The following is an 18615-nucleotide window of genomic DNA, read 5'->3' as shown; positions in this document are numbered from 1 at the left end:
GTCCATTGTTCCAAACTGGCAAATAAACTCAATTTCAGCAATCTCCCATGGTAATTTCCCTGGAAATCTAGTTGGTCTCTAAGGTGCAACTGAACTCGACCCTTGCTCTTCTACTGCAGACCAATACAGCTACCCACCTGAAAAAAATTGTAAAAATTGTAATATAGTGTCGGTACCTTCTACTGCTTGGCATGGTGACTTTGGGCCTGTCATTTTTTCTCTGCTTGAGAGTTTGTTGTGAGGTAATACAGATGGGCAGAGAATCGTGTGCCTCGCTGTGAGCTCCTTGTAGGAAAGTCAGGACAGAAATATGCATCCAAAGAGTTGTACAACAGTTACGTGTGGCTGCCCAGTGTCACAATATTTGCAGTCTCCCAAGGCACAGTAGCCTGCTTTTATACAACAATTGGGCCCAAATGAACCAGTATAGCTCTCCTGGTGGTTTCTCTTTCTTAAAGGGAAAGCAGTTGATCACAATAGCAGTGTTGGGGGATTGCGTATCTACTGCATGAATCCCCTTTGACAGTACGGGGAGGGTATGGTTTGATTGCAAAAGGATAAACTGAACCTTCCCAACCCATCCCATCATGAGTAGCTCTAGCCTCAAGAGCATTAAATAGTACTTTCAAACGCTACTGTGAAAATTGCCCCTTTCTGGCAGTGGTGGTTTGGGATTTTGCCAGAAAACCACTGCAGCCTGCAGCCTGGGTGCACTAGTCAGATTACCACCCCCAAGCCCATCCTCCTCCAACTACATGCAGATGCTGCTTGCGTACTTCGACTTGCCTGTTGATGGGCTAGATTTTTGCCCCTTGCCTGGTCACATCCCCATTCAATTCGGAAGCTGGGCTGGCATTCCATCTTTTCTTCCTTCCAAGGATGAAAATGGGGACAGGCAAGTAAAACCCCTCTTCTCGCACCACCACCAACAAAAAAAATCACCTCCTGGGCCTCAGGGACGCCCATTGTTGAAGGCTTCTTTGTTCCTCCTGGGCTGGCAGCAGACGGTTCTTCACAGGAACTGATGCTTGAGGGGGTGGGGTTAAATGTGTACTGGAAAGAGCATACTATTTCAAAATATGTTATCAGCAGTTCAAAATGTACCTCAGCAGTTGCAGTGAGTGAAATGGCAAGCTGTGTTCCTTTTGTAACCTTGGTGTTCACATGCAGCTATTTACACAGATATGCCTTAGAAATGAGACATGGATGTATTTTTTAACTTCTTTGAAAAAATTTAACAAAGTGTTCCAAAAAGGAAGAAATAGGGGCAGCAAATTATTACTTTATTTATTTATATATTTATGTTATTTATATTCCGCCTTTCTCACTGAGACTCAAGGCAGATTACATAGTGTGAGATTAGTACAATTAGTGGCAAGGACAAGGGCAGGCATTTCCATACAGTGTCAAGAACATTTCCATAAACAAATTACTAAGGAAAAGACAAGGGAATAGGGACAGTTAGACCATAAATGCAGAGGAGTTAGCTGTGTTAGTCTGTGGTAGCAAAATCAAAAAGAGTCCAGTAGCACCTTTAAGACTAACCAATTTTATTGTAGCATAAGCTTTCGAGAATCAAGTTCTCTTCATCAGATGCATGATACAGAGACTGGTCAAATACAGAAGAGGAGGGAAAATTGGATGGTCTAGCTGTTTGGCTGCTATAAAATAACAGGGCAAACTCCTTTGAAGCCAACTGATCCACACACCAAAACGAGATGTTTACATATACTAGCAAAGGAATGTTTTGGTTCCCCCCCCCTAATTGCCTCTTCTCTCTCCTCCCCTTCTTTCCCTCCACTTCTGTATTTGACCAGTCTCTGTATCATGCATCTGACGAAGAGAACTTGATTCTCGAAAGCTTATGCTACAATAAAATTGGTTAGTCTTAAAGGTGCTACTGGACTCTTTTTGATTTAGTTAGACCATAAGTCTTTCTATTTAGGGCTACCAGAATTATTCTCTCTCAAGTTCTCCCCAGACCCCCTCCTCCCCAAAAAACACTTTACAGGGAAGCACTCTGCAGATAGAAGAAAGGCCATTGTGTTGGTTACTGAGATCAGGACAGAAGTGAAGAGCAGGCATTATGCCAGAAGGAAACACCATATTCAAATGGTAAAAATTTTCACTCAGCAGAAAAAAAGTGATTTTTAAAATAAAACCAGGTTTTAAAAAAATGTAAAACATTTTGAATTTAAAATCTTTTATTAAATGTAGTGCTTGCTTTATTATGCAAAAGAAAACCTCAAGGGTTGTAACAAGTTACTAGGTTATAGTTAGCAAACAGATAGCATGGCTATTGACTCTCCATGTCACAAAAAATACTGTTCTGCCCAGAACCCTTACTTCTGGAAAATTCTGGGGCCTTAGCCTACAAACTAGGACTACTAATTCCACCTTTAAGTAATTGATGCTGCTTAATGTCCTTGCTGCATAGGCAGCACCAAACAAATCTGTTAAGTTTTAGTTTCTTGTCACTAAGCAGACATAATATGCTTGAATATCAAATCATACTGTACTCGTGTTTAGGAAATATCACATACGATAGATTTACATTGGACATTTTTCTTACAAATACTTTGCGTTAGATCACAAGTGATCTAGATTGAATCAATCTGTTTTGCTTTTCGTGGACTGTAACATAGCAGATAAAGAAGTTTCATGTTTGCTGATGAACAATCTCTGCCCTAGTTGTTGTTATGCTTGTACAGTACATACCGTAATACAGTAGAGGAAGACCCCAGTTTATATTTGTGCCAAGCCATACAGGGACCGGTGAGCGTTTTCCAGTGCCTCTGGAGCACACAGCATTGACAGTCTGAACAAGCCATGCTTTCCCCACCCCCTACCCCCATAGGGAGCTGCCCCTTTTTGCTCCTTAATTTAGGTCTTTGGCTTAAAGGAAAATATTTTTAAGCAAGTGCCTAAAAAAGGCAAATTAGAAAGTTTCCCTTGCATGAGCACACATTTTCCTGAGGGTTGCATATTATATTTACAGCGACTGGTCTAATTTGCATATTTGTATACTTCAAGCCGCAGCTGCTAAACTAAGACCACGATTTGCAAACAAAATTTATTTCAGAGACAGGAAGTGGGTGCCCACTCATTTACAGGGCAGCAAATCCATCCAAAAGTTCTCCTACACAAGCCTTACAGAGGTGACCAAAAAATCTGATTTTTGCTTCTTAAAAATGATTTAGTTTCTGTAATATTAAAAGGTAAAAGTAGCCAGTCACCGAGTCATTACTTACCCATGGGGGGGGGGGGACATCGCATCACGACTTTTTCTTGGCAGACTTCTGTTATGGGGTGGTTTGCCATAGCCTTCCCCAGTCATCTACACTTTACCCCCAGGCAACTGGGTACTCATTTTACTGACCTCGGAAGGAGGGAAGGCTGAGTCAACCTTGAGCTGGCTACCAGATCCCAGCTTCTGCCAGAATCAGACTCAGGACTTGAGCAGAGCTTGGGCTGCAGTACTGCAGCTTACCACTCTGTGCCACAGGGCTCCTGTAATATTAGTACATAATATTAGTAATTAATATCTGTAATATTAGTACATATCAAATCAGGATTACTTTCAATTTGCTTTAATACAAAATATTCCCAGGGGTTAGCCCACTTTGCTGATTCAATTGAGATGTATTTCTCAGGGATTGTGCCCCTTGCTCTACCTATCCTTCTCCAGCCAAGTAGCAGACAAATAAGAGAAAACATTGCTATTTAATAGGTTTTTTAAAAAAAATCTACCTTGCAGAACAAGCCCAAAGAGACATGATGACATTGCATACAAGTTTCGGCTCTTTGCCTGCTAGGATATGGAGACTTTGTGCGTTAGCACATGCATCTTTAGCCCCAAAAAGAACACATGGATGAAGGGGAATTAAAATCCCTGTCCATCATCATTGCAGTACTTTGGTTCATAGCAGCAATTTTCTGGTGTCAGAATTATGTTGGGTAAGGTAGGGAGTCAGCAAAATTTACCTCCTTTTGTCCAATGGGGTCTATTTTTATTACTGATTGGGGTGTTTAGGATTGGCTTTTGTCTTTGTCCATGACAGACATGATTATCAGTAGGAGTTAAATGTCACTTCAGCGTCTACCTGTATTTATACAAACAGCAAACAAAGCTTTGCTCTTGCCTAACAAGCACCATCTCCTGTTAAGCTTATGCACAAAGAGCCTTTCTTCAGCCACAGAGACGGCTCAACAATCAGGAAAAGTGGAAGCATCATGCAACAGAAATGTCAGTTGTGATCATCCTGTTCACCAGCAGCATTGACAAGAACCTGATATGGCTATTGTACAACCAGAAGTATTTGTCCCCCCTCCACACACACTGCCCCTCATGCTACCTAGAGAACCAAAAGCAGACAATAAGGAGCTAATATAGTAGATCAGAATGTTTGCAATTGTTACTAAATGTTAGCAATTACTGTGCTCCAGGAAGTTGTATTAAAAAAAAACATGATGTTCTGGTTGGATTTAGATTCTTTATTATTTGACTGCACAGTCTTAAGTCTCATTGATTTATTTCAATCAAGCTTGTGTAGCAGAATTTCCCACAGGTACTGAACCAGGTCACATCTTTCTGCCTTCCATGCTGCTTAATACAGGGGTGGGCAAATTGCGGCCCGCAGGCCACATGCGGCCCGCTACAGAGTTGTTTGTGGCCCGCCAAGACAGTCAGAAAAATCTGCCTTGAACTGAGATTTCCTTCATTTCCTTCATTCCTACATTTGTCTCATTACACTGATTCTAGAATTAGATGTGCTTGCAGCTATAGATGATATGAAATTAGCACAATAAATAAATTGAATAAAACTACCACTATTTTATTTAATTTATATTTATTGATTTTTATGATACAATTTATACCTTTTCTGAAATGCAAAGTTAACTAATGAATGCAATCATTTTAAAAGGTGCGGCTCTCCGCTAACCTCTGCTCCCACAAAGTGGCCCCCGAGCCAAAACAATTGCCCACCCCTGTCTTAATAGCATCCAAGATATCTCACTTTGCTTCATGGTAGGAATAGTATAGTGTGTAGAAGGAATTAGTTTTAGGTGTCCCAAACAAGTGAATCAAACGATGCTAGACCAAACAAAGCAATACACACAAAAAGAGTGGGGGAGATATGAGTGACAGGATTTCTATCCAAATTTTTCCTTATGGAAAATCCAAACCCAACTTGTAAGAATTCTTCAGCCCTGATTCATAATTACTTATGCAGGCTTAGAGTTTCTTCCATGTGACTTGGGACCCATCTCCCATGCTTCAGTAATCTGTGAAACAGACTGACACAACAGTGTTATTACTTCTTTTCTAGGAACTGGCCATTATAGGAAGAATTTCTTGAGCTACAGTGGTAACAGATGAACCAAATTCTGTACTCTGGTTACCAACTGGATTCTTTGTGTTATGAGGAAAAAAATTATTTCAGAACAAGAACCAAACCTGCTCCATATTCTGGACATGTTGTGGCACAATGTTCAAGAGTTGTATAGGAAGATAATCTTTATTGAACACAATTACATTTCAAACATAATATCCAAAAAAAAAAGTTTCCCGAGCAGGGTGGCATGTATGTCCCAAATATACTTTATTTCATATTTTAAAAGATCAACCCATAGGGACAACTTAATATTTCACTGCTCTTATCACCTAAATGACATCTGGCTTTACAGCAGCAACCCAGCGATGATTTAACACAGCCAGCAGGTTACCACTGGATGACTGAATAATAAATAAGAAAGAGTAGTTCTTCCATTACTGTCCTCTTTGCCAACTGCAATCCCATCAATAAAAGTTATGTCTGTCTGTGTTGTATCTTCCTTGCTGGAGAGGATAATGAGGGTTTTGCATTGGAAAAGAGGATTCATATTGCTGCAAATGGGGATGGTGAGGTGAATCAAACCACTTGTCGTGTCTTCTACTGTGACTCCATCTTTGCTGGATGGTGTCAGATGCAGGGGGATACCAAGGACCGTAAGCAGACTGATCTTCGTCGTAATAGGTGGGGATGATTGGGTTCTTACTAGAACGTCTTCTGAAAAAGTGAATAGAAGCAGTTCTTAAAGGATTCACAAAGAACTTCCAACCACACTGCAAGTTTACAAAGAGCCTCAAGGCTATTCCCAAATCCTTTTACATTTGAACAGCAACACTTCAGTATCCTGAAGGAGGAAGGGTCTGCCAAAGTAGGCTATCCGACTCTCAGAGAGAATGATGGGTCATAAAGAAAATAAGCTTCACTCAGGTCACCCTTTGCATATGAACTTAGGCATAGGAGATCCACTAACTCACATGAAATGGAACAAGATCCCCAATCACTAGAGGGGCCACTCCTCAGTGACTAGAGAAACTAAAGATATTATTTTGTACTACCTGAGAGTTGCCATAGCAGGGGGGAGTGTTAACTGAACATTGTGTCTTTACTCAGGCAAGGGGCAGGAGTTACAGTTTGAAGTTCTTTGCACTGTCATAGAAGATACTGCGTTACACTCCAGATATTTTCCAGTCATCTCAGACTACTGTAAGGAGTAGTCTGGCTGGAGCCAGGAGCTTTGCCTGGCTGACTGTATTTGGTACTGCTAGGGTGTACCATGCAACCATGAAATCTAGTATCTGGCACAAAACTGCATTTTTCACTTTTAAGAATTATGTTCCCAGCCATTATGCTGAAGATAACGGTTCTGAGATTAACTCATACCACTCAGAGAGTTCCAATCAATGTGCCCTTCTTTCTTCCCTGCCGGCCCCCAAGCACTTTACAAAAATCTGTTTTGGAAAGTCTTGCTTTGGAAGTATAACTATGCAAATCAGATATTCAAATTTAATTTGTGTGATTTATGTTTTCCATGAAAATGTGAGTGATTGTTGCTACTACATACACAAACTGAATAGAAGTATCCTCCCCAAGACATATAAGCCAGAGATACAATTAAATTATTTGTAAGATGCTAGGAATTCTCTTACCTGTATGAGTTTTGTCCATCCCTTCCTCTTCTACCACGGAAGTGCCTATAACAGAAAAGGTAAAAGGCTGCTGGCACTCAAAAGTCGTATGTACGAGTTGGAGAAAAAATAGAGAGAACTTTGTTCTCCCTATCTCATACTACCAGAATTCAGACACCTATCAAAACAGATAGGCAATAGATTCAGGATGGAAAAAAGTGAGCGCATCTTTAATTGACAAGTAATTAAAACTGTGGAAAACGCTGCCAGTGGACATAATGATGGTTCTGAGCATGGATGGCTTTAAAAGGGGAATGTATAGATTAGCCACAATGATTAACAGAAACTTCCACATTGAGAGGTATTAAATTTCTGAATACTTGTGCTAGAAAACAATGTCAGGGGAAAGCCTTGGCCTCTTGTCTCTTGGTCCTTCAGGGAAAACGGCTGACCTCTAAACAGGATACTGAACTAGATGGGTCACTGATCTGATCTAGCAAGGCTCTTCTTCAATTATCTTAGCCTCCAAGGTGCACAAGACTCCCAGAACCTTCTTAAGCATCCTGCTATCTAGAACTAGCATTATCCTCATAGGAGCAGAAGAGACTGTTCCTCTTATTAAAGTGTGGACTTGGATCACCCCTGCAGTAGAGATCTGACTAATTTTTTTCTAATTTGTTTCAAAACTTTCAACAGAAAGCTTAAAGGGTTGACCAAGTTTATACTCAGAGAGATAGAAAAATAGAAAAATTGTCAAGTGGTGAATCATTATATGGCAAAGAGTTCAGGCACATGACATCATACTTTCTCCTGCCTTTATTATACTGAACATTCTGGAAGGAGGGGAAAAGAGAAATGAAAACCTTTGATGTTGCAATGCAAACTCTTGCACATTTCGTGGGTTATAGTCAGCTGCTTGAAAACCAGAGTCGTGTGCAGGTCTGAAGTGTCCTTTATTCATCCAACCATATCCTGAGTCAGCTGCATGATGATTCCTTTAAAGAAAAACATTAGCAAGAGTTATATATATTTAAATGTTTAAAGAAAGTATTGCTTTGATAGAATGGACATAAACTAGCAATGGCCATCAGCTGTAAATTCAAAGATTACTATATGTAGATTTCTGCAACACTGAAAAGGAAGTTAATTTGAAATGGGACACATTTTGGAAGGATCACTCGAGCTTCTGAGTTGGGGCCTTGGCATGGCTGGTGTAGACTGACCTATGAGAGAGGGGGTTCCTTCTTTTGCCTGGTCAACAGGGACCAGTACAAAGGAGCTGAGGAGGAGGGCCTATGTGCCTCTAACAGTGGTTCCCAACTTTTTGGATATGGTGACTCACAAGTCCAAATTCACTTGGCACAGTGACTCATCCAGGGTCAGTCTAAGCTGAAGTATGACCGTGGCACCCATCTAGTCCAGCATTCCATTATCTAAACTGGCTAGCCATTTGATTTTTGAGAAACCAACAACATCACAGCCTGCTATAAACTTCAGGCAACTGGCATTCTGAAGTACAAAACCTTTGCATACAAGGGCCTCCCTCCAACCTTTGACCACCCTTTTCTTCTCTGTTATTCCCTCTAATCCCTTTTAAGATTCTAAGAAACTCACTCTGGTAACTACGGGGACACATTTTACTCAGTTCTTTATCAATCAATATGCATATGCAGTGAAGAAAAAAACTTACTAATGTGAAGACTGTTTCCAGGATCAGGTCTTACTTTCCAAAACACAGGTCAAAGCCTCACCTCAAATTAAGACACCAGGTTGGTTCTTACAGGAGCCACTTGCTCATGCTTCACAAATGGAACTGAGAAAGAACTTTCCTCAGATGAGAACGAACAGGGTCCCCAGATGTGACATTTGGCTCACTGCTTAGATCATCTACAAGAACTGATTCAGGACTAAAAGGTCCTACAAACAAATCAAATGGATTGTCCTCATTTATCTACAAAGGGGTTGTTATGCAGAGAATGCTATTAAGAGGACCGCATGGGTTTGAATGTTATACTTCTTTGGACTTACGTTTGTAGTACTATTCTGATCAGGTACTTTGCCCGTGTTATTGATAGAGAAGGTTGTGGTAGATATGAGAGTAAAACCACTTTCTCCCTCTAATTCCTGTTTCTTCATAGCAGGCAAAGGCAATGTAACTTAGCTAATAAGGCTGAAGTGAAAACAGCATACCTGTGGACAGGTCCTCTTCTAAGGTCGCTGATATAGTTCTTCCTCTCTATAGAATGCCCTCTGCATCTATTAAACACTAGAAGAAAAACAAGTTTCAAAGTTATTTCAAAAAGCACCAATTCCAAATTAGATGCTTGAAGCAGCAGAACATCTATGCTTGCTGTTACCTCACCACCAAGTTTCGTGTACATTTAATTACTAATTTTCAAGCTGTATCCTAGGGAACCCTAAGAAAACAACCAGTAGCAGCTGATATTATGCCTTTCTCTTTCAATGGGCAGTAATGGGGGTTTGTAAAAGGGGCTCATATCATACAGGAGGCAAGGGAGGGGCACAGTAGTTATGGCCCAATGTCCTACAAAAACCAGGCATGCATCCAGAACATGCTCCAGAATCCTCTGCCACGTACTGGGGTTAATAGGAAATGTATGGCAAGTTCCTTTACAGATAAGTTGACCTGGAAGGGATTCCCTAGAAGTCAGAAGTTTGAAAAAACGGCATTGTAAGAAGTCCTTCAACAATCTTGTAGCGTAGGTTAGTATTATCTTTATATTGAAAGTGAGGGGGCAAACTGAAAGAACTCTGACTTGCCTAAACCACCCGGCAAGTTTATGGCTCAACTGAAATTTGGACCAGTTATTTCTCAGCTATGGAAATAGAAAACTACAAGTGTGTGTGTGGGGGGCAGTGCGGGGGGCGGGGCGGGATTCCTCCCAGATTTCACCTGCCCCTTGGAAAAAATTGAAAATTGCAAGAAAATGTACATATATGTAATATTTATATTCTTATTAGAACTTACTATTTTAAGTGAATTATTTGACTTCAAACAAGATTGTACTGTTTGATGTATTTGTAACATTTAAATGTGCTACTTTTATTCAAACAATTACAAAAACAGTAATGCAAGCAACTGAGCAGCCCAATATACCAAATCATTATGTACTCCTAATACATAAGATTGCAGCCTCTCTCTGTACCACATGCAAAAGTGGTGTGGGGGTTAAAAACAGACATTAGCAATACACCCAGGCACATCTTTTTTTCACAGTCAACACTGGAGTTATTGTACAAAGCACAAATAATAATCTTTCTTTCAAACAGCTTCCAACCAGGGCAGGGGAGGGAGCTAATGGCTGATTTACATCTTTAAAGACTATCAGAAAATCTGAATCCTGCATTAAACTTTGGAATAATGTTGATCTGTTCAGTAACACATCACTCACAGTTATATGAAAAGTAGACAAAAATTAAAACCAATACTGTGCCATGTAAATAAGTTTTTGACTTACACTCATAATTCTAAGTAGTATTTTATAAGAGGTTCCCCCCCAATTTTTCTAATATTCAATTAAAAAAATTGAAAGTTAGTATTCAGGGGGAACAGGAAGTGACCAGTTCTCTAAAATGCTGTGCCTGGGTGACAGGAATAGCTTTGAGGAGGAGAGAGAGGTCAGAGGTATGCAGCAGAAAGAGGAAACTGTCCCAAATCCCCTAATTAGCAGAAACATGCCATGGGATGCAAGCCTCAGACTCCACTTGCAACCAAAAAGAAGGGGTTATTTGAAAAGGATCTGAAGCAAGCCTGGGTGTATTGCCCTCTGGCACAATCCTAGAAGTGTCTCCTTGTTTAAATTAATATGATATAAATCCTGTATGTGCTGTTATAGCATTTTCTCACTGGCAGAAGGAAAGCGTACCACAAAATTTTGTTGCTATAGTTTCCATCCAAACTTAAGGGTATGTTTTTGAAAAAAAGAAATTATTTGCCCCGAACCCACTGAACAATGCAAATAACAGTGGAAAACTTACATTCTATTGCCATGTTTGGATCCATTCCTTCAACATCAATTAGGTACCTTAACAACAGCAAGATGGCATTCATAAAAGCAAAGAACAGCACTAGAATATTTACAGAAGGTTGTATGTACATTTGAAAACATTATTCCTGCAGAAACCCAGAAAATTAGCATTCCTGAAATCAATATGCTCCACCACGGACACAAAAATCAGGCATATAGCAAAACTTAGATTGTAAGTAGGGGTCCCCAACTTTATTGAGCCTGAGGGCATCTTTGGAATTTTCAGAGGGGGGCAGTAAGTGCTACTCACACTGACTTCCACAAGAGGCAGAGCCAAACCCCAAATGGCTGCTGCAGGAGGCGGTGTCAAAAACAATACCTCCCTCCTCCCTTTACAAAAGAATCACAGGGCAAATGCCTTATTCAAAGTCCCTAGTATTATCTGTTTTTTCATTGGAAGCATGGTCCAGCCCCTGGAAGGACAACAAGCCTGGAGAAAGAATGGGAGCGTTACTATTTCTGGACATTCATCTACCCTCATGCAACAGGCAGATCCCTCGACTAAGCTCCCTTTCTGCTTTGCAAAAAAAGCTCATGGTAACAGTCAGGACTGTTGGGGCAATGGAACCACACTCTAGCTAAAGAAAGCCCAAGTGCTTAGTAGTCCTCCTGATCTTCCAGAAGCTGGAAAACACTTTCATTTGAATGTGGGTAGCCAATAACAAGCCCTGCTTTACAATGGCCCCTCCCACTTTCTGAAAACTTTGACAGGCTCCAGGGAAAGTAGTGGCTGGCACCACAATGGGGAGCACTGTTGTAAACAGAGTTCTTTATTGGAGAAAGGCAGGCTAAACTATTCTAAATAAACCAAAAAACTCTTAACAGTTTGACCCTATCCATGTTTAGATGGGAAGTTCAGTAAGCATGCACAGGATTGCCACAAGATAGCTTCACGATGAACACAAGAATGTATTTCAAGAATGAAGGAAAACAATGTTGCTTAACACCATTTAAAGCTTTAGAAAATTCCTGCGGTACTCTAGCTTTGAGGAAGCGGAGAAGCTATCTAGAACAGTCCTCCAAATAACTCACAGGCTGCTGTGAAGTGGATTGTATCATAGCCCAGTTTTCAGAGCAAAGGGCAGAACCCTGCCTTACATGACAGAGGATAGTTTATTTGCCCCTTAGCAATGGAAGGGGCACTGTCAGTGAAAACCATGCTGTAATATTAACACTTCCAATGCAGAGATGAACTGTTGGGCTCTGCAGCAGCAGCCTCTAGGATACACCCCAACCTGCCCCAGAGAAGTTGGGTTACAGATTTTACCCAACACGTGTCTCTGTCTTTCCTTCCTTCAAGCAGAAAATGATAGTGGCATGGCTGATGTGGCACACCTTAAATCACACTAAAATCTAGAGTTGGGTAGCAAATTTTATTATTATTTTATTTAAAATCTGTATGCTACCTTTCTCCCTTATGGCACACAAGGCGGTTTGCAGCAGGCATAAAAACCTGAGGGGCCAGGCACACCTCCCTGGAGATGCTGTTCCATAATCATGGGGCTGCCACCAAAAAGGCCCTCTCATGTACCCACCAATTGAGCTTCTTTGGCTGACAGGGCAACCAGTAAGGCATCTGAATGTGATCTTAACTCCAGGGTAGAAAAGTATGGGAGGAGATAGTTTTTCAGACACCCTAGTCCCAAGCCATGTAGGTGAGAACCAGCACCTTGAATAGAGCAGTGCTTGCAAGCAGCATGACATAAATACACGTATCAGACAAAGGCTTTTATCTATGAAGACTTGGACCCTATACCTTCTTTCTATTTGTACTCCCCTCTTTGTCTATTTCACAAAGTACATTCTCGCACTAAGCACTCTGGCTCCTTGGAAGACATTGGCCTTGCGCCAGAGGAATACATGTTTTGCAGCAGAAGACCACCTCTGCAACAGATGAAGAGGAGCGCAAGCAGAAGGAAGGTCTAGGATCTAGACTGCTGACTATATATTCAGCAAGAATCTGTGTGACAGATATTCAATATCTACAAAGCCCGCGTGACCCCGCCCCCCCCCCCCAGATCAGCAGCATTTGTTTCTCAGGCAACTCACCTGCAAACAAGGTAACCAGTTCGATTCAAGCCATGCGTGCAGTGAACTCCAATAAGTTTATCTAAAAGACAGAGAATTCATGTTTTTGTACATTCCTCAGTTGCACAGAATTTTATTCATTTGCCCTTGTTTGTTACGTAGTTCGATAATGCTGACATTCCTACAAAGCACTGTTTATAGCTAAGAATTAGATTGTTCATAAACCACTAAAAAGCTGATGTAATTACACAGGAGACTAAACACTCTGTATTTTGGAGTTCAACCTTAGTGAAAACCAAACTAAGTAAAAACTTGATGAAAAGGTAAAAAGCACCTACTGTTCACCATTATCCTGGGGAACAGTTTTAGCTTTCAGTGTAAAGATGGCAAGCACGTACCAACAAGAGAACAGTTACCTTTCTCTCCCCCATTCCTTCCCTCTTCTCCCCTCAATGTCAAGCTTTAGACTGTAAGCTCCTTAGGGAAGCAACCCATCAGCTTTGCTTACGCCCTGTAGAAGAACTGTGCAGTATAGACAGCCAACAGAAGCCCATGGTGCAAGAAGCAGGAAAAACTACTAAATTAAAATCATACACGTGCTATGCATACTGAAAATATGGTAACAACAGCTCTGTTGGCTGAGAAAAAAATCAGGACTGAATCACATTAGATCATTCTCACCATTATGTTGGTTCTCCATCAAGAACTGCTTCACAACACTTTTGAATTTAACAACTGTCTCGTTATCTGGTATTTCATGTCCAACTGTCATAATCTTACAATGCTGCAGTCTATCTGGTAGCTCCTATAAGAATGGACAAAGCTCTTTTGATATATAATGGTTGTAGAGAGCACAAATAGAAGCCAACATCACCATCTACCCCTTTAAGGGATATCTGATCTATTCTCAATGTTTAGGTACTAATGAGATCAAAGACAAATTGTGACTCTTCCCCCCAGAGATCTCTTTATGCACAAGTTTTGCCTATTTTCTAGGCAGTTATGAAGCAAAGGAATGTAGAATGGGAGTTCAGAAACCTCACTGGCTTTTCCTTCCAAGCCAAACTATAGGCTTAGACCCAACAAGCACCACTGGCATTTCTTTCTAATTGAAGAGTATCCACATGGGAATTTCCCCTTGACCTGCCCCCCTGGAGCCAACCCATATGATGTCTCTGCAGAACAATGATGGGGTTTTAGAAAACTCCTACAGCTGTCCTGAGTCACACAGTATACTTGTAGCTACTCACAAGACTATAGCATGCATTTAATGTCTCCTAGAAAGAGGCTGGATGGCACAATCCCCACACCCTCTTCCCAGGTAGCAAACTCTAACTACAACATTGTAGTAATTTGCTGTGTTACAGGTGTGGACAGCTCCATGGGAAATCAAGAATAATTCTCCCATTTTGGCCAAAATACCATATCCCAGTCAGGTTCATGGGCAATAAGCCCCAAACACACACACAGCCTTCTAAAAACATTTCACATTGCTTCCCTGCATGCTACAGCTGTAAGCAACCAATCTGTATACAGCTGTATGCCATACCTTGCAAGCTGAACATGAGTTTGCAGAGTGATGTGGTTGCAAAAAAGGCTTGTGCTATTTTATGCTGTATTTAACACTCATCCCAGTTACGCTGAACTCAGACTCCAGCTGGTGCAGAACGCTGTGGTGCACATATTACTGGGAACCAGGAAGAGTACACACATTACATCTATTCTGCAATTCACACCACTGCTACCAGTTAGTTTTCAGGCTCAATTCAAGGTGCTGGTTATTACCTACAAAGCCCTTCATGGCCTAGGACCCACTTATCTACAGGAGCACCTGTCTTGACAATCTTTGCTAAGTGAAGCCTTCTGAATGTACCACCCTGCCAAGGGGAGTGGGGGGAACTGTCTGTATTAGAGCATTCCCTTTTGTTGCTTCCCCCTGGATGAATGGCTTGCCTAAGGAGGCCAAGAAAGCATGCACACTTCTATCATTCTGCAGATGAGTAAAATGGAACAGATCAGGGGATCATTTTATAAAGGAAACAGTGATGTGGAAAAACAGAAGGGCATTTTCTATAAAAGTAAGGGGGTTCTAATTGCCTGTAAAAACTTTTGGCATTCTTTTCCTTACTCTTTATGCTGCATTGTTTATTGGATATGTTGTACTTTTCACTGTTCTCCAATTTATGAGATGGATTATAATGTTTTAATTTCATTGTGTGGGATTTCTAGCCCTGAGGAGGGGTATCAATCACATTGTCCATCATGTAAGGCCCATTCCAAATCTGTAATTTTAATGCTAACAAAATGTATTTATTTTAATAATAATAATAATAACATTCGATTTATATACCGCCCTTCAGGACAACTTAATGCCCACTCAGAGCGGTTTACAAAGTGTTACTATTATTACCCCACAACAATCACCCTGTGAGGTGGGTGGGGCTAAGAGAGCTCAAGAGAACTGTGACTCGCCCAAGGTCACCTAGCTGGCTTTGTGGAGGAGTGGGGAATCAAACCCGGCTCTCCAGATTAGAGTCCCGTGCTCTTAACCACTACACCAAACTGGCTTTTTAAAGCTTTTACCAAAATCCTGATCATTAAAGAAACTACTTTTCAAACAAGAAGCAAGATCTTCCTTTTAACAAGCATTTCCTTTTGAAGAAGACTACCAAACCTTTAAGGCATGTTTTGTAAAACTTACCTCTGGCTCATAATAGCGAGCAGTATATGTTAAATCAATGATCAAGCCAAGTTCTTCTTTCTGCTCTCTAATTTGATTAACAAGGTCTAATGGAGAAAAACGCTCATTTGGGGCAAGTCTCCATTCAAAACTCTGAAAAGAAATTAGGATGAAAGCATCTTAGAAAGGGTGGTTGAATAAAGTCTAGACTCTTTATTACTGATCATGAAGCATAGCTATATTTGCATAGCTCTGTATTGTAAGAAGACAGAGGAGCATTGTGGGCCCTTAAAGACTAACAAATCTTTATTTTAGTCCAAGCTTTCAGTCTCTAGAGCCCACTTCATCAGATTGGATACAGTCCATGAAAGTTTTTACTAGAATAAAAACATGTTTAAAAGTGTGAACAGAGGTTGTTAAGACATCAGACCAAGACAGCTCCCTCTCTGGAAAAATACTGTAACACAGCACATACTACTAGATAAGTTTCTTCTGCTAAAAGAACTCAAACCCATAAGCAGTCATTATTTCTGGATAACTTGAGACTCAGCTATTAGGTCTAAGAGCTTGCTTTTAACCATTTTGGGCTGACAACCCATAAAAGTTTTATTCCTCCTCACAGAGAAAATTAGGATAAAATGTTGAAGAGAGAATCATATATACCCCCCTGAACTTCTTGAACAGAGTGTGGTATAAAAATATACTAAACAGATAATAAGTTCAGAATCAAATGAATGTGGTTGTCTCATGTGAATAAAAGCAACGGCAAGCAAAACATGCATGATGCAAACATGTTAAAACTAAACCAGATTCCTCTACTTGCATAAAGTACAAAACAATCCAGAAAACTCCTACATCCAATTGCTAACTCATCTGACAAGGAAGAGGATAGGGAGGCTCCCACTTCAGACACAGATCAGATATCACAATCAGTTGTACTGTAGACATGAAGCAAAACTGATATGAAAAGCTACACTAAAACAAGTTGTTCTTCTGGCACAAATCCACCCTGCCCAATCTGACATATTGTACCAGAGGCATAATTTTGGCGTAATGCCTGTAACATCAAACTCCAGAGATGCTGTTTTCTCTTGTATCTATTCTCTAACTGATGTACATTATTAAATTGTCTAGCTGATGTTCTTAAGTGTCATCTAATTCTAGCCTGTTATGGGCAAAAAAACATTACTGTTTTAAAACTGAACAGGCCCTTCATGCTGCCAGCTCACTGTTCTATTCCCTTCATGGACATCAATATAACAAAACCAAAAGTAAAAGTATTGTTCTATCTCCAAACATATTACCTACCTGTTTAAGAGGAACTTTGAAAGCAATAAAGCGCGTCCCAGATATCCTTTTTCCAAGAGGTAGGTAATGAGTCCATCTAGAAGAAAGGCCTTACAGTTATTCTACACTGGCTTCCATACTAAAAGAACTGTGGTTTGTATGCATGTACGGGTCTGTAAGGCTGCAAAAACCTAAGCAAACTTTCTCAGATACTGAAATCCATGGAATGTGCTCCTATAGAATCAGGGCCACTTGCAAAGAGGACAGAACAATCAGATGATAAAGTTGATGTATGAAGACTATAATGACGGCCAAAGAAAAGACCATGAACTAGATCTTCCAGACATTAATCTTCCTGTGTTAAAGACCTTCCTTTTCCAACCATTGCTGAAAACAATGTATAAATCCATTTAGAAACAGAGAACAGGAAGGCCCACCCAACCAGGAAAAATGAAGCCAAGGGCGCTGATGTGGAAAACCAAACCAGGTTCCCACTTTTCTACTCACAGAGTACAGAATACCAATACGTAGTGCTTTTGTTTTTTAAAAGTGCCAGTGTTCATAAATAAGGTTGCACTGATTTCCACCAATTTTCCCCACGGAACTTGGGAGAGCCCCCCCCCATTACTCAGTACATGCACTCTGAGGAAATAAGCCCTCACTCACAACTGCTTATGCTGGGATAAGTTTAGTGACTCTCTTAAATGGCACTGGCATTCTGCTTCAAGTAACTCCAAGAAACCCCCACAATGACTTTTTATTTTGCTTGTTAATATTACTCTAAGAAGTAACATGAGCACCAGTATTTCTATACATCCACAAATGGGGAGGGGGGGGGAGACGGGGACATTCACATCACCAAAGCTTCCCTTGAGGGTTATATAAGGTCAAGACTCAGGCGCTTCAGCGGGCTGATTTTTCCTCAACCCTTTAACAGACACCGCGCGCTTCTCAACACTCTGACGCTTCTGGAATCTACTCGGTTCTTATCGGGCCGTTTTCTGGGGCGGAGGGCGGGTGCCAGCTGCGGACTGGAAATTCCTGGAGATTTGGGGGGGTGGAGCTTGCAGAGGAGAGGGTTTGGGGAGGGAGATCAGCGAGGTATAATGCCACAGATCCCGCCTCCCCAAGCAGCCATTTTCTCTCGGGCAACTGTGGCCTAGAGATCAGTTGCATTTACGGGAGATCTCCAGGCTCCACCTGGAGGCTGGTAACTCCATGGAACGTGAAATGTCCACGACCCAAATTAGATCGGGGATGGGCGCTGAAATATCGCGGTTGTCGCCTGGGGAGGCGCCGCTCCCTCACCTGTCCGGGATGCTCGATTTCCCCTTGCCCATGGCTCCGCTGTCCACCGCTCGGGTTACCCCACCATCCAGGTGTTTCCGGTTCTCACACAGACGACGCGCCGCCGCCCTCCCCAAGCGCTCTAAAAACGTCATCACGTCCCTACGGGCGCTTCCGCGCCGGCCTTCCTAAGCTCCCGGCAGCGACCCCTACAGACCAGCCGGCAAAGCACAACCCCGCCAATTCCTGACCCCGCTCTCGCTCGGGTCGGCGGTGGCTTTCAATGCCGGCTGTCCCGCGGGCCAAACTCGCTGCCGTGAAGCGGC

At 41.5% G+C, this 18615-nt stretch overlaps 1 protein-coding gene across 2 annotated transcripts; it reads right to left on the bottom strand.

Moving 5' to 3' along the window:
• Positions 1 to 2224: 2224 nt before the first annotated feature.
• DUSP11 (dual specificity phosphatase 11) lies at positions 2225 to 18524 on the bottom strand. Of its 2 annotated transcripts, none has more exons than XM_054998313.1 (10): positions 18311 to 18524; positions 17024 to 17099; positions 15737 to 15868; positions 13717 to 13840; positions 13057 to 13117; positions 10958 to 11004; positions 9149 to 9224; positions 7822 to 7953; positions 6980 to 7024; positions 2225 to 6050 (listed from the first exon to the last, which is right to left on the bottom strand). In XM_054998313.1, exons 1-10 carry the CDS (start codon positions 18442 to 18444, stop codon positions 5801 to 5803), a joined length of 1077 nt encoding a protein of 358 aa, XP_054854288.1. In that variant the 5' UTR covers positions 18445 to 18524; the 3' UTR covers positions 2225 to 5800. The 2 variants fall into 2 exon arrangements, with proteins under 2 accessions (XP_054854288.1, XP_054854289.1); XM_054998314.1 differs by having other exon boundaries at positions 2225 to 6047.
• Between the last annotated feature and the right edge of the window lie 91 nt (positions 18525 to 18615).

The sequence above is a fragment of the Eublepharis macularius genome, chromosome 14, assembly GCF_028583425.1.
Source record: "Eublepharis macularius isolate TG4126 chromosome 14, MPM_Emac_v1.0, whole genome shotgun sequence".
NCBI lineage: Eukaryota > Metazoa > Chordata > Lepidosauria > Squamata > Eublepharidae > Eublepharis > Eublepharis macularius.
Note: the sequence above shows the minus strand (reverse complement) of the source record. Positions and strands in the feature narration are given on the sequence as shown.

Bases quoted from the DNA above. Each gene is read 5' to 3' on its own strand.
- DUSP11 (XM_054998313.1), bottom strand. From the start codon at position 18,444: ATGACGTTTTTAGAGCGCTTGGGGAGGGCGGCGGCGCGTCGTCTGTGT. The intron at 7,954-9,148 runs GTATGCTGTTTT...TTTTCTTTAAAG, and splicing joins AGAAGAGGACCTGTCCACAG to GAATCATCATGCAGCTGACT. The intron at 7,025-7,821 runs GTTTTCATTTCT...TTTCTGTTATAG, and splicing joins TTTGCATTGCAACATCAAAG to GCACTTCCGTGGTAGAAGAG.